This window comes from Oncorhynchus keta, chromosome 11 (genome assembly GCF_023373465.1).
Source record: "Oncorhynchus keta strain PuntledgeMale-10-30-2019 chromosome 11, Oket_V2, whole genome shotgun sequence".
NCBI lineage: Eukaryota > Metazoa > Chordata > Actinopteri > Salmoniformes > Salmonidae > Oncorhynchus > Oncorhynchus keta.
The window spans coordinates 15,642,083-15,665,964 of record NC_068431.1 but is presented as its reverse complement, the minus strand read 5'-3'; the positions used below and the strand labels follow the sequence as shown (position 1 = coordinate 15,665,964).

The window sequence follows — 23,882 nt, the reverse complement described above, 5'->3', positions numbered from 1 at the left end:
CTGTCCTCACACAGTCAGAGTAGCAAAGGCCATCAAATTAAACTGTGTCTGGTTGCATAAAGTATGAATAATCATAAAAAGTAAAGAGAGGTGACAGTGATGGACTGACAGTTGGCAAAAAAAGCTCTCTTAATCCGTCAGCCCTTTGGGTCGGTGGGCCTGACAGGGCCAACAGTCGTACCATTGCTGCCATTCCGTCCCTCATACCATCGCCTGCCTGATGGGAAGCAGAGACAGCTATGGCCACCCACCAGCCTGCACCACAGGGGGGAACAGAGACGGCTATGGCCACACCACCAGCCTGCACCACAGGGGGGAACAGAGACGGCTATGGCCACACCACCAGCCTGCACCACAGGGGGGAACAGAGACAGCTATGGCCACCCACCAGCCTCCACCACAGGGGGAACAGAGACGGCTATGGCCACCCACCAGCCTCCACCACAGGGGGAGAACCCAGCCTCCACCACGGGGGAACAGAGACAGCTGGCCACCCACCAGCCTCCACCACAGGGGGGAACAGAGACGGCTATGGCCACCCACCAGCCTCCACCACAGGGGGGAACAGAGACGGCTATGGCCACACCACCAGCCTGCACCACAGGGGGGAACAGAGACAGCTATGGCCACCCACCAGCCTCCACCACAGGGGGGGAACAGAGACAGCTATGGCCACCCACCAGCCTCCACCACAGGGGGAACAGAGACAGCTATGGCCACCCACCAGACTCCACCACGGGGGGGAGAACAGAGACAGCTATGGCCACCCACCAGACTCCACCACGGGGGAGAACAGAGACAGCTATGGCCACCCACCAGCCTCCACCACACCACCAGCCTCCACCACAGGGGGTAACAGAGACGGCTATGGCCACCCATCAGCCTCCACCACAGGGGGGAACAGAGACGGCTATGGCCACCCACCAGCCTCCACCACAGGGGGAGGCACAGAGACGGCTATGGCCACACCACCAGCCTCCACCACAGGGGGGAACAGAGACAGCTATGGCCACCCACCAGCCTCCACCACAGGGGGGAACAGAGACAGCTATGGCCACCCACCAGACTCCACCACGGGGGAACAGGGGGCCAACAGACTCCACCACGACAGCTATGGCCACCCACCAGCCTCCACCACAGGGGGGGAACAGGGACAGCTATGGCCACCCACCAGCCTCCACCACACCACCAGCCTCCACCACACCACCAGCCTCCACCACACCACCAGCCTCCACCACCAGCCTCCACCACAGGGGGGAACAGAGACAGCTATGGCCACATCACCAGCCTCCACCACAGGGGGGAACAGAGACGGCTATGGCCACATCACCAGCCTCCACCACATCACCAGCCTCCACCACAGGGGGGAACAGAGACGGCTATGGCCACCCACCAGCCTCCACCACAGGGGGGAACAGAGACAGCTATGGCCACATCACCAGCCTCCACCACAGGGGGAACAGGGACAGCTACCCACCAGCCTCCACCACACCACCAGCCTCCACCACACCACCAGCCTCCACCACACCACCAGCCTCCACCACCAGCCTCCACCACAGGGGGGAACAGAGACGGCTATGGCCACATCACCAGCCTCCACCACATCACCAGCCTCCACCACAGGGGGAACAGAGACGGCTATGGCCACCCACCAGCCTCCACCACAGGGGGGGGAACAGAGACAGCTATGGCCACCCACCAGACTCCACCACAGGGGGGGAACAGGGACAGCTATGGCCACCCACCAGCCTCCACCACACCACCAGCCTCCACCACACCACCAGCCTCCACCACAGGGGGGAACAGAGACAGCTATGGCCACCCACCAGCCTCCACCACAGGGGGGAAACAGAGACAGCTATGGCCACCCACCAGACTCCACCACAGGGGGGGAAACAGAGACAGCTATGGCCACCCACCAGACTCCACCACAGGGGGGAAACAGAGACAGCTATGGCCACCCACCAGACTCCACCACAGGGGGGGGAACAGAGACGACTATGGCCACACCACCAGCCTCCACCACACCACCAGCCTCCTGTTTGGCTTGGAAGGCCATAAAAGACGGACCAGACAGCAGCATTTATCTACATTCTGAGGAATGGGAAGCAGCATATATCTATTTCTAGCTGTTTATTGGAGAGTCTGTGAGAAGGGGACCTCTTAAAGGCTACTGTTCACATTTATGGGGGGATGATGGGGTGAAGGGTAGCCTATAGAGAGGGAGTGAGAACAGCTAAGTCACAGCCTACAGGTATGCATGTCTCTGTCACTGTGGTCTGTCAGGGCCAGGGATGTGTACTGGTCAGGGATGTGTACTGGTCAGGGATGTGTACTGGCCAGGGATGTGTACTGGCCAGGGCTACCAGCGTGTTGTGTGACCTGCTGTTTTCCAAACACTGGTGACAGTAGAGTATTACCAATATTCCTAAAGGCTTAGCCATTCACTTTGGGGGGGGCTAGGGTCAGTCTGTCCTAACTGGTGTTTTTTTTCCTGTCTTATCTGGTGTCCTATGGGATCTTAAGTATGCCCCCTCTAATTCTCCCATCTCTCTCTCTCGCTCTCGCTCTCCCCTCCCAGAGGACCTGAGCCCTAAGACCCTGCCTCAGGACTACCTGGCCTAGCAACTCCTGGCTGTCCCAGTCCTCAGTCCACCTGCTCGTACTGCTGATAAAGTTTCTGTTCACCGGGCCTGCTATCTTATCCCGGTCCTGCTATCTCGACCCTCTCTCGCTCTACCGCACCTGCTGTCTCGACCTCTAAATGCTTGGCTATGAAAAGCCAACTGACATTTACTCCTGAGGTGCTGACCTGTTGCACCCTTCATAACCACTGTGACTATTATTTGACACTGCTGGTCATCTATGAGCGTTTGAACATCTTGAAGAATGATCAAGCCTTAAATGGTCATGTACTGTTATAATCTCCACCAGGCACCCCTCAGAGCCTGGTTCCACTCTAGGTTTCTTCCTAGGTTCCTCCCTTTCTTGGGAGTTTTTCCTAGCCACCGTGCACCTACATCGCTTGCTCTCTGGGGTATTAGGCTGGGTTTTTGCATAAGCACTTTGTGACATCTGCTGATGTAAAACGTGTGTGGATTGAATTATGTGTCAGGTTCCTCACAATTATCTGGGTTCAATTTCTCCTCGACGTGCCCATCATCAAACCTTCACTCAATGACAGCACTGATCGAGGAGGTAAATAAAAAACAAGATTCAAGAAATTAAGGCTAGAAAGCAAATGATGGTACATCATAGTCATCATCCTTGGACTCAGTAAAGGACATCAGAGTTCCAGCCTTGTCCATGAGGCCAACCCTGGGATGAATCAGCATTTTAAAAGCAGGCCAAGAATATTCCCATCCCAATTGTAGCGAGCAGAGCAGAATACCTTGTCAAACACTCTGCCTTCATCCCAAATGGCACCCTATTCCCTATATAGTGCACTACTTTTGACCTCTGCTCTGGGGGGTCCGATTTGGGACGCACCCCAAGACAGCCCATGTTTTCCACAGCTCCATCTGTTCAGAAACCTATTCCCCCCCAGACAACTAAGTCATCAATGATGTCCGCTCTGAGGCATGCATGAGGTATTCACTGACGGGTGAAGAACAGATGTCACCAACACACATTAGGCTACTCATATGGGGCGGCAGGGTAGCCTAGTGGTTAGAGCGTTGGACTAGTAACCGAAAGGTTCAAATCCCGAGCTGATAAGGTACAAATCTGTCGTTCTGCCCCTGAACAGGCAGTAAACCCACTGTTCCTAAGCTGTCATTGAAAATAAGAATTTGTTCTTAACTGACATGCCTAGTTAAATAAAAGGTAAAATAAAAAAATATCCAACCAGTCTCACTATGGCCTAGAGTTTTAGGCCGTGTGACGTAAATACTGTACAGCCTACATTATGGGATCCAATGACAGTCCCGCCAGCCTAGAGCCCCTGTCAATGTTTCAGGAGCACATTATTACTGCTCAGCATGCTGCTTTGATAACCATCTTCTCATATAACCTAGGAAGTAATATGATTCAGCTTAACGAACAGAACAGACCACAAAAACAAAACATACAAAATTAGCTTTGCAAGTCATTTCTGCAGCTAGGATACTCAATTGAGTCAAATCATCCCTCTATCTTATCAGAACAGTAGTCAGTAGACGAGAAAGTGGAGCAGTTTATGAACTTTGTATCATTTAACTAGGGACAGAGAGACAGAGACCGAGAGAGAGAGAGAGAGAGAGAGAGAAACAAGGAAACAGACCCTGTGACAGTCAGACATCAGCAGAGCCATTCATAAAAGCATCAGCACATGACTACAAGACTGTTACATACAGCAGTACTGACCTCCTTTAGGACGGAGCCTATAAAAAGAGCCTACACAAAAGGCCTACTGTATAAACAACATATTAATTTCCTTGTAGTAGCCATCTCTCAAAGCATACAAGTGTTGCTCTCTCTCTCCCTAGTTTGTGATTGTTTGAAATGTACTACTATTTAGCCTTTGTAATAACAACAACAATTTCCTTATAGACCAAGTCTATGAATCAGAGTTACAAATAAGAAATGTGTGAGGAGCCGGAGCCTTACAGTGCCATAGTTAACTCCCTAAAATTGCCAGAAGACAGACAGCCTTTGACCAAAAGGCGATAAACACTGGTTCCAAATAGAGAAGCAACTCTAAGCCGTCAGAGAACCAAATCTCCACCACATTAAATTGCATTACACAGCCGCAGATTTACACCAGTGTTTCCCTTATATTAATGTAGCAGGGGCCCCTGGAAGAAAAAAACACACACACACACACACCCACACACTTCTTCCAAGACGTGGTTTAAAATGGATAGTCATTGGCTCAATAACAGCAAGCCATTGGCCTCCTCCAGTGGTAATGTCCCCCCCTCAATTGTGTAAATCTATAGCAACGCAGCTGAACAACTAGTAGATCAAAGCACAACACACACTCTGCAGTGCTCTGTGAAGCTGAAAATACAGTCCAGTTAGGAATTCCAACCACATTCAAATCCACCACAGTCAAAGCCTAAAACAGTATCACAAAAACCCAACAATAATTATGCACACAAAACGCATCAAGCTGGGTAAATATTACTGGGTACCTGGGCATCATTGTGCGTCTGCCAGTCTTTCCCCTACACTCCCCCAGAGCGTGGCTAAGAATAGCACTGAACTAAATGCACACAACATGAGACAGTCAGGTGATCTTTGCGCTGTGACAGCCCACTGGGCAGGCGTCTTGTCCCCCTCTGAAGCTGAAGAAAGAGACCGGCAGAGGCATCCACTGGAGGACTTCACAGGGAATAATCTGTCCTCCTCATTGTGACCTCAAACAGCCCTCCCTCCCACCGGACTGGCACAAGCTACTCAGGCCATTGGCACACACTGTGTGACTGTGTACTTATGTCGTTCAAAACTGGGAACTTCCGAGCGTTCAAGACAACTGGGAACCCGAAGGGGGGGGGGAACATGCTCTGACTAGGGTAAAACATTTTGAACAGTCAACCAACTCGGAATTCCAAGTCAGAAACTCAGGCATCTTTCTGGAGCTCTGACTTTCCAACCTGAAGATCATTGACGTTATGATTTGACATAATCAACCTATGAAACATAATGGTGCTTTCAAGACAAAAACTAACACTTTTTCTATGTCTGATGTGGGGGTCGTTTTTGAATCCACAGCGGGTACTTTTCCAGTGCAGTATTCTGGTGAACCTAGACAGCTAGGCTATATTATAACACTCTGGGCTGAAAATTAAACCCTGCTTTGGGACATGGTTGGCTAGAATAGCCTAATCACGCTTTCTTGTGGGTGAAAGAGTACACCTGCTTACCCCCCGTCATTGTCCACTCCAACACAGTAACTGGATCTGTGGGCAACACACACACAGTCTACTAGTTTTGCACAGTAGACCGAAACGTTGGTACTTTTTCGTTATAAAAATGAATACAACTGTTCAGCACTACAATTTGTTACGTTCAGTACTTCTTCTGTCAATTATTTCTTACGTGATTGAGAGGATCAAGTTTGAAGAAGTTTGCTTCTAAAAGTTTGCTTCTATGCAAATGTTGATCAGTACAATAAAATGATATATTCTCCTAACTGTTGCCAATAAAATAAGTCCTAAATGGAAGGGATTGTTTGTAATCTGTTGCCCCATAAAATTAGCCGAAACAAGCTCAATAACTCAATGCATGCACCGCACTCCAAATGAATAATATGCATCCACCTGTATTGACTTACCCAGTTTATCAAGAGATTTACCATTCAAAATAAACCACTAGCATTGTTGTTTTGTAGTTAGATTGGTAAAAGTCACATTGGCTGTACAATTGTATAATTGATTAATTAATAAATGGTTTTCTTAAAAAAATCAAATGTAACGATATTGAAATCAGAAGATGCCCAATGATTAAACAGAGCAGTAGCTGAGTTCAAGTACCATTCTGTGACTATGGAAAATAGGCCTGTTTCTTTGTTGTGGTATTGTTTTGGTCTTGTTGGTAGAGTATTGTGGTACATTAACAACACTGACCCCTACTACAAATTAAATAGTCAGGGCCTTTTACCTCATTCACCCCATTCCGAGTGCACTACACTCGAAGAGTGTCAAGATGTGAAACCCCTCTCTCTGGGGCAGGGGTCAGAGGGCACTGGAAGAAGTGGGAATCCCCTCTCCATTCTCTCACAACCCCAGAGAAGCCAGTCGATGCTAAACACACACAGGCTTCAAATGTTCAAATCAACATCTGTTTACTTTCTTTGACAACAGGAATGACTAGATACTACTAAACCGTTTCTTTCAACGGCCCTACCTTAGCTGGCTCACAGACACCTGACCGACAACCTGTTGTGTCTCCTTGGTTTCAGCCAGGTGAGCACTCACTTCTGCATTCCACACTCACATGATCTAATGAGTCACATGATCCATGAGTGTGTGTGGATGACATCACATCTCCAGGCCAACCATGTTCAACCACTGATTGTTCAACAGATAGGAATCCAGAGGAAGTCATAAACCCAAGGTCTGTGTGTCTATGACTGAGTGGATCCTGCTCCTTTGTGAGTGTGTGTAAGAATGTTGTGTAATGCGTTTGCTTTACACCAGTGGAGGCTGCAGAGAGGACGGCTCATAATAATGGATGGAACGGAGCAAATGGAACAGAAAACATGGAAGCCATGCGTTTGATGTAGTTGATACCATTCCACTTATTCCGCTCCAGCCATCACCATGATCCCGTCCTCCCCAATTAAGTTGCCACCAACCCCCAGTGCTTTTTGAATCTTATTAGACTTGCCAAACTAACATTCTCTCTGGGAAAATAAAGTTATTCTATGTTACAGTGCTGCCTTCAACTAATTGACCAATGTCGGATTAATTATTTGAATTCCATTTCGTTCAGTTTTTTTCTCTGAACTCAATGCGCCATTTTTTTCTAGAGGTAAATCTGATCAAGCCCAAGCTGTGCGATGTAGTTAGGAGTTGTAGTTTCCAACAGGCCAATATTATACAACGTTTAGCGCAGAAAACATGGTCATTAACTACAATGAACATAATCCACTGCGCACCTACTTGTCCGGTATGTGTGTTTCTTTAATGCCTGCTACGTTATGTTAGTGTGGGGCAGAGACACGGACAGAGACAGAAGAATGTATGTGTTTCTTTAATGCCTGCTACGTTATGTTAGGGCAGAGACACGGACAGAAGAATGCATGATCAAGAGGTATCTCTACCTGAAAATAAATGATCTAATTGATTGATAGTAGGCACACAGCGATCATAAAAGTATGCCTTATTTACTTTGAAGAACTACTAAAATAGTAATTTTGTCAGACAGCAGCTCTATGATGAGATGCCTTGAAATTAAATAGTCATCAAATAAAACTAAATGTAATATACACAACTGAAATATTTTAAAGTAACGTGAGTAAATGGTTAACTATTTTGCTCATTAAGGATAAACCATTTAAGGACAGTTCGTGTAAAGGGACAGTTAGTATCTTTGTGCCAAGACAGACAACAGACGGTACAGCCTATGATTAAACAAGTAAGATAATATATCCAGGGAATGCATGATTTATATTTTGATGTGCAACCTGTCAAAATAGGATCCAGAATGATCAGATTTACTTCTGACTCTCTAGAGATGAATTTGCCGACATCATTGTGCATAGACCAGGGGCATTTAACTCTTGTCAAACTCATTCCACGGAGGGATGAGTGTCTGCAGGTTCACTCCTCCTTTGAACTTGATTGATGAATTAACGTCACTGATTAGTAAAGAACTCCCCTCACCTAGTTGTCTAGGTCTTAAATGAAAGGAAAAAACAAAACCAGCAGGCACTAGGCCTTCCATGGAATGAGTTTGAAACCCCTGCCCTACAAGGGCCGAAGGAGCCTGCTGGTTTTCTGTTTTACCTGGTAATTAAAACCGTCTTTGTCCCACAATTGCATTTTTACTATTTATTTTATCTGCAGGAATCTGCAAAAATTACCAACTTAAGCAAAAGAGAAGGGCAATGTCGTTGTAGGTCATTTTCGGTTTATCTTCGCAGCTCAAGTTATTTTCAAGACACTAAAGACTTGTGCCGAGCAGATCAACAACATCTGCATCATTCAGGACTGTTGCTTTTTGGGAAGGTGTTAAAGGGAGAAGGGGGAGAAGGGGGAGAAGGATTACTTTATCCTATCCTAGGTATTCCTTAAAGAGGTGGGGTTTCAGGTGTCTCCGGAAGGTGGTGATTGACTCCGCTGTCCTGGTGTAACACTGGTGTAAATCCTCATTGGAAATGCTGCATAAAAGCTCCTACAATACTGACAGTCTCAATCGCTGAGAAAGAAAGTAGGCATTCAGACGACTGTGATTCCATCCCAAATGGCACCATATTCGCTTTATAGTGCCCTACTTTTGACCAGAGCTCTATAGGCCCTGGTCAAAAGTAGTGCACTATAAAGGGAATAGGGTACCATTTGGGATGGAACCAGTGTAATAGCACACTTTCTGCTTAGATTTGATATTCCCGTAAATTCAGCACTGTGTCTGTCTAAAAATAACACTGCCACCTCACACTGTCTATGAAATGGGACTCTCTCCAAAGTAGGGTATGGCTATATTACATTCTGAGAGGCCTTTAACTTTTCATATCAGTCTATGGAGTGTAACATCAAACATGATTCCTAATCTGAATCATGCTGTAATGGTCCACACCCTGCAACACTACACAAAAAGGACACTGCCAGTACCATGGCCCTATTATGCAAAAACTGTATTAGCTGTGATAAAAGTAACATAATAATTGATCAACAATGGATACTGTTAGCCTAGTAATAATAATCCAATAGCTACATATGAATGTTAGGCAAAGTAACAGACAGTATGTGCAAAATCAGAAAGCTCTTTGTGCATACCAGCTTAGATCCATTTAGACACCACAGTCGAAGCAAGGGCCAATAGAACTCTAGTCAAAAGTATTGCACAAGCCTATATAGGGAATATGGTGCCCTTTGGGACACAACCTCTGATTGACAATTCTGGGATACAGAGAACAAGGTTTCTGGCAAAGTTAGTATTAAAACCAAAATTGGAATTAAGAGAGTTAGATTAAAATCAAGAAAAAAAAATGCAGGTACACTTAAAACAAAAAACAGGTTTTCAAAGGCTTTGGATGTGGTTTATGAAGAAACCCTGGTTGTGCTGCTAACTAACAGCATGGAAGAGTTCCAGAAATATGCCGAATAGGTCAAACAGCTGTACATTTGATAGCCTAAATGTCACACAAATATGCTGATGAATAGGATAGTATTTTAATTCAAGGGGCAGTCTGCAGTTGTAACAAAGTGTCTCCCCTCCTGTTTTAGTAAAGGTAGTAGGGCTGACCCCAATTCGTCGACTGGTCAATTGTTATTTATTTTGTGTTACTGCTCAACTAAAAAACACACACACACACACACACACACACACACACACACACACACACACACACACACACACACACACACACACACACACACACAGTCAAAAGTTTTATAACACCTACTACTCATGGATTTCTTTAATTTGACTTTTTCTATACATCAAAACTATTAAATAACATATGGAATATTGCAGTAACTAAAAAAGAAACAAATCAACATGTTTTAGATTCTTCAAAGTAGCCACCCTTTGCCTTGATGACAGCTTTGCACACTCTTGGAACTCTGTCAACCAGCTTCACCTGGAATGCTTTTACAACAGCCTTGAAGGGAGTTCCCACATATGCTAAGCACTTGTTGGCTGCTTTTCCTTCACTCTGCGGTCCAACTCATCCCAAACCATCTCAATTGGGTTGAGATCGGGTGATTGTGGAGGCCAGGTCATCTGATGCAGTACTCCATCACTCTCCTTCTTGGTCAAATAGCCCTTACACAGCCTGGAGGTGTGCTGGGTCATTGTCCTGTTGAAAAACAAATGATAGTCCCACTAAACGCAAACCTGATGGGACGGCGTATCGCTGCAGAATGCTGTGGTAGCCATGCTGGTTAAGTGTGCCTTGAATTCTAAATAAATCACCAACAGCGTCACCAGCAAAGCAACCTCACACCTCCTCCTCCATGCTTCATGGTGGGAACCACACATGCGGAGATCATCCATTCACCTACTCTGCGTCTCACAAAGACATGACGGTTGAAACCAAAAATCTCAAATTTGGTCTCATCAGACCAAAGGAAAGATTTCCACCGGTCTAATGTACATTGCTTGTTTCTTATTGGTGTCCTTTAGTGGTGGTTTCTTTGCAGTAATTTGACCATGAAGTCCTGATTCATGCTGTCTCTGAACAGTTGATGTTTGTATTTATTTGGGCTGCAATCTGAGGTGCAGATAACTCGAATGAACTTATCCTCTGCAGCAGAGGTAACTCTGGGTCTTCCATTCCTGTGGCGGTTCTCACGAGAGCCAGTTCCATCATAGCGCTTGATGGTTTTTGCAACTGCACTTGAAGAAACTTTCCATATTGACTGACCTTCATGTCTTAAAATAACGATGGACTGTCATCTCTTTGCTTATTTCAGCTTTTCTTGACATAATATGGACTTGGTCTTTTACCAAATAGGGCTATCTTCTGTATATCACCAACATAACTGATTGGCTCAAAGAAAGAAATTCCACAAATGAACTTTTAACAAGGCACACCTGTTAATTTAAATGCATTCCAAGTGACTACCTCGTGAAGCTGGTTGAGCGAATGCCAAGAGTTTGCAAAGGTGTCATCAAGACAAAGGGTGGCTATTTGAAGAATCTCAAATATAAAATATTTTGATTTGTTTAACACTTTCTTTGGTTACTACATGATTCCATATGTGTTATTTCATAGTTTTGATGTCTTCACTATTACTCTATAATGTATAAAATAGTAAAAAATAAAAACCCTGGAATGAGTAGGTGTCCAAACCTTTGACTGGTACACTCAGTGTGAAGGTGAAAAGTCATTCTATGATCCAGTGGAAACGTCATAAAATAGGCCGGCCTGATTACTTTTATCAGTGCTCGACTTGGACTGAAATATGTTCCGGTACTCATTTTGGGTGCTGGTCCCGTTTCTATTTCGGTGCAGGAGCACCACAACACTTTTGAGCGAATATAATTTAAAAAGGAACAGGAGCTCAAGCAGTAGAACATTTGAGGTGCCGGTACTCAGCTCCGATGAGCTCCTGCCCAAGTCAAGCACAGCTTCTTATCCCTTGCGCAAATAGCCTACAGCTGTGTCTGTCCTGAGCTCAGGAAACTGTGGGCCCAGAATATTTTATACAATGTTGCTAGCAAAGCGCAAGCAAGCTTTGGCTGGACCCAAGTTGATTGTATCAACTATGTTTCAAGGTGGTTGCAGACAAGCCATGTGTAGCCAATGTGATTTATAGGATATTTTTGTATTTTTTTTTTTTTAAATCAGGATATTTTCTACCGGCAGGCCGCAATGTTCTTATTTGTTGGCCTTATGAAGGCCATTTTTTCTTTACATAGTTGGCAATAGAAGTAATTTTAGGTTTGTATCATTTTCATTTAGATAGAATTTGGATTAATCACATGACAATGATTGAGATATGAAGACAAACTGTTTCAAGAAAATGTGCATATGAAAACCATAAGTGGAGAGCAGATCGGTAGAAATAAGATAAATTGGCACTCCTCATGTAGCCTATTACCGGCAACTTCAGGAGAGTAATGGCAGAATCTGCGAAAGTCAGCAGGAGGACAATAGTTAGGTCTAGACCTCTTGCACCCCCTTGAGGCATTTGTCTTATTTCACACCGTAAGCTTAAAGCATCAGACAATGTATATAGTTGATTTTATTAAAAAACATGTCAATATATTGAGAAATACGTGTTCAGACATCTTGACCAAACAATTGGTCAAAAGAAGTGACAACTTAGTTGAACAAGACAGCCCTAAGTTAAAGGAAAGTATATATTGGTGTTTGTTTGCCCATTGACACAATTCCAAAATGTTTTGCTTGTCAGCAATCAAGTTTTCATGATATGTAACTTTAAAAATACAGAAATCCTCACATTATGCAATTTGCATCATATGACACAAACCGCAGCATCATATTATGCTAAATGCAAAGTATGGGGTGACTTCTGTATTTTGAAAGTTACATATCTTGAGAACTTGATTGCTTGCCTACGGAGCTGTGAGGGGAACGGCACCTCAGTACCTCCAGGCTCTGATCAGGCCCTACACCCAAACAAGGGCACTGCGTTCATCCACCTCTGGCCTGCTCGCCTCCCTACCACTGAGGAAGTACAGTTCCCGCTCAGCCCAGTCAAGACTGTTCGCTGCTCTGGCCCCCCAATGGTGGAACAAACTCCCTCACGACGCCAGGACAGCGGAGTCAATCACCACCTTCCGGAGACACCTGAAACCCCACCTCTTCAAAGAATACCTAGGATAGGGTAAGTAAGGGTAAGTAATCCTTCTCACCCCCCCTCCCAACAAGATTTAGATGCAAGTGGCTGTTCCACTGGTTGTCATAGGTGTTTGCACCAATTTGTAAGTCGCTCTGGATAAGAGCGTCTGCTAAATGACTTAAATGTAAATGTAAATGTCTGACAAGCAAAACATTTTGGGATTGTGTCAACAATGGACTAATGAAATTAATACCAAAAGATTGGGTGGAGTTTACCATTAAGGGATGGGGCTGGAGAAAAAAATATATAATCTTTACCATGACTGCGGTTCTGAGAACTCCAGCCCACTTAAAATAGCCTGTATAGGAAGAACATGTCGACAAGCTGTCTGCTGAGATGCAACACACTCACTAGCCAAACTCATATTATTTATTTTTTTAAATACAAGGTAGCCAAACCATCACTCAAAACAGGGGAAGGAGAACATTGGGAATACAAAAGCAATATCTTTCCCTCATCTAACCTGGCAGTTACTTTTATAGATTGTGACTGACTGGGGAATACAGACATGTGATACTCTGGCAGACATTATGATTGATGATCCCTCACATGACACACACAGTTTTGAAACTATGTGCAGAGGGCCAGGAGAAGGAACTTGAGCATATTTTTCTCCTCTCTCAAGCAATTTCACTACTATAGCTAAAGGCTTAATAGACAAACAGAAATGATCGAAAATATCAGTTTGGCATTTATAATCTACAGTGATCTGGCTGAGGAAGGAGCAGTGTGTTAAGTCCACACTTCAGGCTGTGCTGTGGTACAGGAAGGAAGTTTGTTTGCAACAGGGGCAGGCAAGGGAGCAAACAAAGCCCCTGGGTGGGACCTCTCAGCAATGTACAGTATGCTGCTCTTGGGTCACTCATAGCCAAGGAAATATGAGCGCTGTTTAGATTTTCCTCAGAGGGTCAGCCAACCTGCTGCCCTGCCTGGTATTCTTAGGGAGGGACAGTGCATTGATGTGGCAGTGCTGTTCCAGGCCCAGTCCAACAGAGACTCCTTAACATGAACTTTTCCTTACTTGTCTCAGATTGATACACGACTATGGGTTTAGAGAAGAGCCGTTGAGAAGTAGGCGGCACAGTGACATCTCACTCCCAAGCATGTTTGCGCCCTCACAAACTGCTCCAGATGAGAAGTTTGCTCAGAACGGTAATTCACAAAATCTTAAGGCTCAATCACAAGTGTCAGTATCGGAGTAGTGTCACTGTCAGAAAAGCAAATTAATTCAATTAGACACCAAAGTGTTGCTTCTTCAGACCTGTTGCTGGAGTGAGTGTTACAGTGAACTCCTGTCTGTCAGTCCTGCATGTCTGATAAACGAAGCCTGTGTGCCAAATTAATGTACTGTCGTGTGAGCCAGAAAGGGAATAGTAAGCCATGCCCCAATTGAAGTCAAAGGGCAAAATGCACTACGCTCCATTTATCTATCGCAGACAAGACATATTTTTGGCTGTAGAATGTGGTTGACACATATAGGTGAGGGTACTTAGCATCGGGGGTCTCATGAGCGACACAAATAGAATACAACTGACATTTTTCTTCACATTTAAATTATAGGCCTATAATTCACAAACATTCAATATTTTGGCATGACATAGATGACATCCAAAAAAAATGACATGGCAGTATTTAATCATTTATTTAAAAAAAAGTATTTCCCAATGCGAGGTAACAGAAGGTCAATACCACCAATGCTTTGTAATTGCATGGTAATCAGAAAGTATAGCACAACTACAGTATTTACAGAGCCTTCACATCGCAACTTCAGTTAACCAGCCATCTAGTTGTCAGAGTCCCATTGAACAGTCACGTGCACCGTTGCACGTACAGCGCTACTGTGCCTGCGACTGGGTACAGTAGCATGCATGCACGTTGTACTTGGCACCAAGTGATGATGATAATAATCTTGAATTGTAGCTAGCTAGTTATGCATTCTTGTTGTTTGTGTACACTGATATTAAACATAATTCCGATCATGTATTTCACTGCAAGTAAACGTGACAAAGAAACCCTGTCCAGCACAACACAAAATATTATCATTAGATTCAAGTAATTTCCAACAAAACAGTAGAGGCATTGCCATATTTTATACAAAGACCCAGTCTTTCTCAAGCGATTTCACGATGTGATTGGCGTGGGTTAGCTAACTTAATTAGCAGGTGGCAATAATTAAGGTCATTTTACAGCTGTCGTTATCAGAACGGTAGGTGGTTAAAACACGTTGCATATTACGGATTGCATAACTATCTTAATACCTAATACTCCGGACAACTTCTGCTCCACTTGCACAAGAGAATGAGCTGCTCAACTAACGTTAACTAGCCAGCTAACGTTAGCTATAGCTTGCAGTTTAATATAGATAGCATGCGCACAAACCTGAACGCGGGGTCCTCTTTGTTGCATCTTGGGGGCGGCGAAATTGAATTTCTTTTATTAAAAAGTTTCTGAAAAAGAGTTGGAGGCATTTTAGAAAGTCTCGCTTTCTTCCAAATCCAAGTGCAGCCTTAGTTCCTTAAAACTAACCCCATTTGTGGCGGAGTCATATGACAGGCATTAGTCACACGAACTGCTTGGAAACCCACTACAGTTTTCTGATTGGACGACGATCCACTGCTCCTTCTCGAAAACACTTGATTGGATGATATTTTTAGCCAAACACCACGTGGTCAAAATAGTCACTCTGTTTATGTTTTGGCTGAAAGTTCTAACACAAGACACCAAATAAAAATGTACATTCAACACCAAAAACAATATAAATCATTTGTATACATCACAGTCCAATTCTATGCCTGAAATATATTTCACATGTTTAGTCAAATAATAAGCTCAAATACAGCAGAACTGTAATTTTATCAATTTATTATGTTAATTAAATTAAAAATTTACATTATCTACATTATATATTACAGCAACAGAATTTCATTTTTTAAATATATGTTTTTAACCACAACAACCTGTCTCTCCATGGACTGTGAAAACCTTTAGGGATCAGAAGTGTCCTAAAAGAGAATTAATAAAATGGGTATTGCGAGATTAATGCTTAGAGAAAATGGCATGTAAAATAAGGTTACAATGTTAGCTTCAGACAATGTGGTTTGTTTGCTTTCTCACCTGTATTGATGACAGCTTTCACAAGTTGTGGTAGCTTTACTTCCTGGAGGACTGGAAGTGGTACACTTTACACAGATGGTTCAGCCCTTTAACTACTTGGTACTTATATCTTTGAACTGCAGAGTGAATAAAGCACAATATTCAATAACAATGGAAAATGAAAAAAAGTAACAGCAGATCAATCATACTCAACCATTACTATAAATCATAAAAACAAAACCGTATAATATTTAATGGATAGGGCAGCAGGGATTTCTCCCGAGTAGGAAAAAACTCGAGCACGATTTACAGCTAATAACTAGAGCCAAGAGCTTTTCCTGGGGCGGATTACCTACAGAACTGTATACTGTTTGAAAACAGAAGCAAACAGAGCATTTTACATTAACATTTTAGTCATTTAGCAGACACTCTTATCCAGAGCGATTTACAGTAGTGAGTGAATAAATGTTCATACTTTTTTCTGTACTGGTCCCACCATACCAACTTAGCCACACAGGAGCAAAGCGAGAGTTTCTATTCAAGTAGGTCCCTCCCCGTTTTGTTCAGTTTGCTTCCATTTAAGAAAGGTTTTGTTACATAATTAGCTAAATGAATACACCCCAGGTCCAGTCACATTGTTCAGGAAAAACTCCTGGCCCTACCTATGGAAATACTTGAGGACGCAATGAAAGGTCTCGAGAGGAGAGGAATGGGTAATAACTAGGTCTGCAAAGCGCTGTCAGAAATGTCCCATGGGAAGTTAAGCCTGGGAATTTTGCTTAAATTCTTCAAAGTTAGCAAATAACAAGTTAACCTTTTTAGTGGGATACACAAGGCAATTCTACATCTTGTGGCATATTTTGGCTAAACTATCCCCAATTCAATATAATTGCAACCCTCTGCATTCACAGTGCACTCTTCCATCACATGTACAGCTGATTCTCAAGATCTTGCACACTAATGAGATGCTATTGAGCTCACACTACTACACTGTCCGAGCCAAGGACTACATGCTTTCTGGTTTTGATTACAATACTGGCTGGGGTGAATATATTTTATATGACATACATGATTTTTTGTTAACTAGTAAATAGTAGCCTATAGTGTTTAAATCATTTCTAACTTGTTAACAATTTCTGCTAGTTAGTTTTTGCTACCATGTGGGTTTTAGCTTGCTTGAGCCTGCTAACTGAGGAGTGTTAATTCACCTATTTCCATACGTTGCATTTTAAAACATTTCTTACAAAGGAGTTGTTTAATCTAACTGCTTAACTATTTATCTGTAGATGGAATTGTATTTGTTTTTCTTTTACACATTTTTTTCTAATCTTTACAGGAAAATTCCACAGGCACTATCTGATGTGTGAAGACATTTCACTGCGGCTAATGTAGAAGGAAAAGCTGTGTACATTTGCAAATACTGTGCCAAATCATATGTGAAGAATGCAACAAAGATGCAGAATCATCTGGCCAAGTGCATAAAGTTCCCCCAGCTCTCACAACAAGCAACCTCTGACAAAAGTCCCTCTTCTATTTGAGGTGAAAATGATGAATCAGACACCTTATCGATAGCAACAGCTCATGGTCCTCCTGGAATCAGAAGTTTTTTTGACTCAATGGAGGAAAAGAGTCAGAGAAATGCTGATGAATGTCTTGCTTGAGCCGTGTATGCAACTGGTTCACCTCTGATGCTCACAGGCAATGTGTATTGGAAGAGATTTCTGAATGTACTTTGCCCAGAATACCCCCTTCAACCAAACATGCTTTATCTACTCATTTGCTGGATGCAGAGTTCAACAGAGTTCAGGTGAAGGTCAAGCAAATCATAGAGAAAGCAGACTATTGCAATCATCTCTGATGGGTGGTTGAATGTTAGTGGGCAATGAATAATTAACTACATCTCCACCCCTCAACCAGTATTCTATAAGAGCACAGACAATGGACAACAGACACACCAGTCTCTACATTGCAGATGAGCTGAAGGCAGTCATCAATGAGCTTGGACCACAGATGGTATTTGCACTGGTGACAGACAATGATGAGAACATGAAGGATGCTTGGTCTAAAGTGGAGGAGTCCTACCCTCACATCACACCCATTGGCTGTGCTGCTCATGGAGTGAATCTGCTCCTCAAGGACATCATGGCACTGAAAACAATGGATACACTCTACAAGAGAGCCAAGGAAATAGTTAGGTATGTGAAGGGTCATCAAGTTATAGCAGCAATCTACCTCACCAAGCAAAGTGAGAAGAATAAGAGCACCATATTGAAGCTGCCCAGCAACACCTGTTGGGGTGGTGTTGTCATCATGTTTCAGTCTCCTGGAGGGGAAGGAGTTTCTCCAAGAAATGACCATATCAGTCTGCGTTTATGGACATGCCCATTAAGAGGATCCTCCTGGATGATGTATTTTGGGAAAGAGTGTAAAGCAGCCTGAAACTCATGAAACCTATAGCAGTAGCCAATGCATGGATTGAGGGAGACAATGACATCCTGTTTGACTCTGCATGCAGATGTAAGAGAAGAAATCCATACTGCCCTGCCCACTTCACTGTTGCTCCAAGCAGAGGAAACTGCCGTTCTGAAATGCATCAAAAAGCGTGATGACTTCTGCCTGAAGCCCATACACACCACAGCATACATGACTCCAAGTATGCTGACAAGAGCATCCTGTCTGGTGCAGAGATCAACAAGGCCTATGGTGTCATCACTACTGTGTCTCACCACCGTGGCCTGGATGAGGACAAGGTTCTTGGCAGTCTGGCAAAGTACACTTCCAAGCAAGGGCTTTGGGATGGAGATGCAATATGGCAGTCGTGCCAACATATCTCATCAGCCACCTGGTGGAAGAGACTTTGTGGATCTCAGGATCTCTACCCAGTTGCCTCAATCATCCTCCAAATCCCACCAACATCAGCCATCTCAGAGCGCAACTGGTCCTTGTTTGGGAACACACACACACACCAAAGCACGCAACAGGCTGACCAATACAAGGGTTGAAAAATTGTTGTCCACCCGGGCAAATTTGAGCCTGACAACGAGCCATCGTCAACAAGGTTGGAAAGTGAAAGTGAAGATGAGGCCTCAAAGTCTGATGTTCAAGAGGTGGACATTGAGGAGGTCCAGTGAGAAGACATGGAAGCCTGAGAGGAAGACAACCAAAGCTTTAGTTTCTAGACTCATTTTACAGATGTGTTGAAAACGTTTTTTGGGAGATGTGATGGATGATTCAATATTACCTTTTGTTGTTCATTGAAATCATCCCATGTGAAGAGTCAACTTATTTAATTAAAGTTCAATTCATAACTAAACGGGGGGTTCTATTGGAAGGAATTAATCATTTGCAATTATGTCTACTTTTGATAAGGTAAAAGGTTTGTTTCTGTCTCCATATGATATGGTAAATATATCCAATGCAAAAAACATCTACATTTAAAATGGTATTAATATTCATATATTTCCATTATTCCCACGGAAAGTTTCCACCTCTGAATATACCCCAAAATGACATTTTTGTCCTAGGAACCAACCATTTTACTAACATCTGCAGGACTTCATCCTATGTAGAAATTGTGCTTACCAAACATTACCCTCATCTTCAAATGTATCTGTCGAACGCCCACCAACATTGGCGAATATACTCTGGTGACGAAAAGTACCCGGACATGGTCAGTCAAACAACATACTATGAGAGCAAATTCCTGATACATGGCATCTGCAATCATCCAAAGACTGACCATTCAGAGAGGATGCTTACCCTAACGGAGGAGTACCTCTGCCTCAACTTTTGAAAGAAGGTGTCTCTTTCTTTCTCATCTGCAAAGTCAAAGAACTTGGCTTGCTCTGGTGAGTGATGTGTGGGTCTTTTCAGGACTTGAGGGACTACTTCAGGGGCAGCTGTTTCTCTGTTGTCTAATGTGTCTCTGGTCCTCTCACTGATCGTGTGGTCACTGACAGGCTCCACATTGTTCACTACCATCTTCTCAGTGGTAACAGAGTCACTAAATTTTACTCTCTTCCTGCATTTGATCTTCCTGGGTCTAATCGTCACTGGCTGTGAGAGGAGGACTTCATTACTAACTGACATTCTTAAACTTGCAGATGAGCCACAGTTTTTCTTTACATGCCACTTTTAGCTCAGATAGAATCTGAGAAATACAAGGCAGGTGAGTGTTTTCATACCCTTTGTGTTTTCTTGGGGACTGAGGGCACATTTACTCCTCCAGCTAGGGGGGTGCTTTCAACGGACACATAGGCATTGAACAGCTTGTCTACAAATACATAGAAAATAAATAATCAGTTCTATATGCGCTCTCCTGCTTTTGTTTGTTTTTTTTTCTCCAAAAAATTAACAAATTACTATTAGTTATTTTAAAAATTACGATAAAATATATTATAAGCAAATACCTGAATATGTACTTTTAATGGGTCGCGCTAAACGGCTGTGAACAAATAAAGGTTCTTTGTTAGAATATAAATGACTATTCATTCTATGAAAAAGTCAATTTCACATCTTATACAAAGAGTCGAGCCATTCAATCAAATTGACCTTTTTTCCTGATCTTTTCCATCATTCATTTGGGAAATGTCTGCAAAGAAAAAAAATAACATTTTGCACAGATAAGGAAGCATGGAATACTAAATCTCTCCAAGGTTGACAAGGTTTCAGGGTCCTTAAAATTAAAATAATAATAATTAAAATTACAAAAACTTGGGATATGTCCCAAATGGCACCATTTTCCCAAGATAGGTCTCTGGTCAAAAGTGGTGCTCTAGGTGCGCGGGTCAAAACAGTAGTCTATAAAGTCAATACGGTGCCATTTAGGGTAACATCCTGTATGTCCAGCATTGTGCTGTATCTCTTACCAATGATGGAGGACAGGTTAGGAGGCTGTTGCATGTGGATGTCCTCAGCATGGCTGACATCTAGGAGAGTGGAGTTCTTTACATTCAGGTCTAACATCTCCTCATTGGGGAAGGCCACTATCTCTTCTAAACCGCAAAAAAAGATGGGATTGAAAAATCCCTGTCACTCAACTTCTTAAGGTATGGGCTGTCAGCCAGGTCTTTTTACAGTGCCTGCTGAGTCCTAGACCAACACACACACCATAGACTTTCTCTCTGCGGAACTGCTCAGGTGAGGGCAGACTGCTGGAGCTAGTATCACTGGAGATGTCAACAGAGTCAGTCTCATCACAATCCAACAGGAGGGAGGAAACACCCACTTGTGAAACTGCACATAGAAAAAAATATTATGTTCAATAGTAAACTTTGACCTATTTGCAATTACCAATCCAAAACATGAAGGACCAAAGTGAGCATGGGTTTAACCATTAACTGACAAAAACAAACATGTTCCTAACTCAACTTGAACCGTCTTCTGTGCTATAATGTATTGTGCTCTCCTGAAAAGAGAAAATGGAGAGTGATAAGTTAGTCGAGTGAATCGGAGGTGATGCAAACTTGTTTAATGACTTTTCACTCACAGTTCCATTTGATTCCAGCATTCTGTTCATCCAGGGAGCAGTTGACAAGACAGATCTGTTGAGGCACACATAATGGGATGTACTAGGAATGAACAGTCACGTTAACGCTAGCTACAAATCTTACCTGTCTGCATCCCAAATGGCACCCCATGTCACTGGTCAAACGTAGTTCTCTAAACAGGGAATAGGGTACCATTTGGGACTCAACCCATATCTGATTGTTATAAATTGTTTAACAGATGAAGCAGCTCACCTGTGATCAGTGCATGTTGACTCATTTATAGGTGACAGAACATGGCCTTTTGGCCGTGCGCAGAGGGGTTTAGGGAAGAGTCGCTTTAGTTCTGAAATTTAAACAAAATACTTAATCAGATTGCCTGGCATCCAGACCAATTTGCTTCTGCCAGGCAAGTGATCAGCAATTATAGTAGTCAAACCTAATGATTGGCTATGAACAAGACTTAACTTGCTCTGCAAGGTAAAACCTCTGCTTGGGTATGAGTATACTACTGGGCTTGTTGAACTTTTTTTCCACCAGTTGTGCTGCATGTACATCCGTGTGTAGCTGGATGTCAGAAGCGGTTTATTTAATACTTTATAGATGGCTACATCTGTGTATGAAGATACCACTTGAAGAAATCTGGGGAGAGATGGCCTTCAGGACAGGTATAATCATAGTAGCGCATACTGTCATTGAAAGGCATCCCATTTCTTACTGCCTCTTGTGAAACCTGACTTCAAAGGCGTATCACCACTCTGCCTTCTGGAGCTGCTGCTGAGCATTCCTTCTCGTCTTGTGATGGTGTCGTCACTCCGACCTTTTGAACGAACCATTCCAGCAAAAACACGATTATTCTTTGGAGAGAAAAGTTACAGTTGAATCAAAACACGAGTACCAAGCTCATTGATGAATTTACATCCACTTAATATGAAGTCAAGGTGAGCATGAACTTTCAACTTGAACGTGTTTAGTGTCCCGATAATGACGCCTGCTAAGTTAGCGACAGTAGTTAGCTAACGGTAGCCAACGTTTGTTAATTTTTTGGCCAGGCAGGTGTTTCACTTGTTAGATTAAAGTATAAAGCCAGCAAACCAACGAATCAGAAAGATAGTTTGAACAAACAATTAGTAATGTAATTATTAAAACGTTGTCATTGGCCATAGCTAGTTTTATTTTTAAACATTCACAAACCTTCTTAGACCTCTGGATCATCAGCAACTGCTTCTTCTGGGGTATTACCGCAGTCCGCAAACAAGTATTATCGGTGCATGGCGCCACCTACTGTATTGGCTGTATATCAGCCTACTATTCTGATGTATGAATTCATTAAACTTTGTGAAAACATTGCACCCATTAAAAACTCACCATTATTCCACTAATTTGGTCCTATCTGTTCCTACTCCAGGCCAGCAGCCTTGGAGGACGGGACACTATCATTCAAAACATCTCGTAACTCTTCTGCAGTAAAATCTCATTCACCCAAATCAAAAAAAATGTATTGGTCACATGCACATATTTAGCAAATGTTATTGCGGGTGTAGCGAAATGCTTGTGTTCTTAGCTCCAACAGTGCAGTAATATCTAACAATTCAGAACAATACACACAAATCTAAAAGTAAATAATTGGATTCAAGAAATATATAAAAATTAGATTGAGCAATGTCGGAGAGGCATTGACTAAAATACAGTAGAATAGTACATACATATGAGATGACTAAAGTAGTATGTAAACATTATTAAAGTGACTAGTGTTCCATTATTAAAGTGGCCAGTGATTCCAAGTCTATATATATTGGGCAGCAGCCTCTAAGGTACAGGGTTGCGTAACTGGGTGGAAGCACACTAGTCATGGCTTTTTAACAGTCTGATGGCAATGAGATAGAAGCTGTTTTTCAGTCTCTCGGTCTCAACTTTGATGCACCTGTACTGACTTCGCCTTCTGGATGATAGCGGGGTGAACAAGCCGTGGCTCGGGTGGTTGTTGTCCTTGATCTTTTTGGCATTCCTGTGACAATCGGGTGCTGTAGGTGTCCTGGAGGGCAGGTAGTTTGCCTGCATTCCCGTTGACCGCACCACCCTCTGGAGAGCCCTGCGGTTGCGGGCGGTGCAGTTGCTGTACCAGGCGGTGATACAGCCCGACAGGATGCTCTCAATTTTACATCTATAAACGTTTGTCAGGGTTTTAGGGGCCAAGGCAAATTTATTCAGCATCCTGAGGTTGAAGAGGCGCTGTTGCGCCTTCTTCATCACACTGTCTGTGTGGTTGGACCATTTCAGATCGTCAGTGATGTCTATGCAGAGGAACTTGAAGCTATCCACTTTCTCTACTGCAGTCCAGTCG

General features: G+C 43.4%; 2 protein-coding genes across 2 annotated transcripts in view; both read right to left on the bottom strand.

Moving 5' to 3' along the window:
- Positions 1-16,219, bottom strand: part of LOC118389823 (folliculin-interacting protein 1) — a 48,508-nt gene extending 32,289 nt beyond the window's left edge. The window contains exons 1-2 of the mRNA XM_052457510.1: positions 16,074-16,219; positions 15,339-15,961 (exon numbers count right to left, since the gene is read on the bottom strand). Coding sequence (XP_052313470.1) covers positions 15,339-15,427 — 89 coding nt within the window. The 5' untranslated portion in view covers positions 15,428-15,961; positions 16,074-16,219. The remainder of the gene's footprint in view (positions 1-15,338; positions 15,962-16,073) is intronic.
- LOC118389822 (uncharacterized) lies at positions 16,102-22,829 on the bottom strand. Its single transcript, XM_035779690.2, has 12 exons — positions 22,733-22,829; positions 22,257-22,395; positions 21,794-21,884; positions 21,541-21,595; positions 21,423-21,459; positions 21,162-21,287; positions 20,921-21,046; positions 20,604-20,643; positions 20,462-20,496; positions 20,237-20,325; positions 19,635-20,108; positions 16,102-16,189 (listed from the first exon to the last, which is right to left on the bottom strand). The coding sequence occupies exons 1-11, from the start codon at positions 22,751-22,753 to the stop codon at positions 19,776-19,778; spliced, it is 1,092 nt and encodes a 363-aa protein (XP_035635583.1). The 5' UTR covers positions 22,754-22,829; the 3' UTR covers positions 16,102-16,189; positions 19,635-19,775.
- Positions 22,830-23,882: the final 1,053 nt, after the last annotated feature.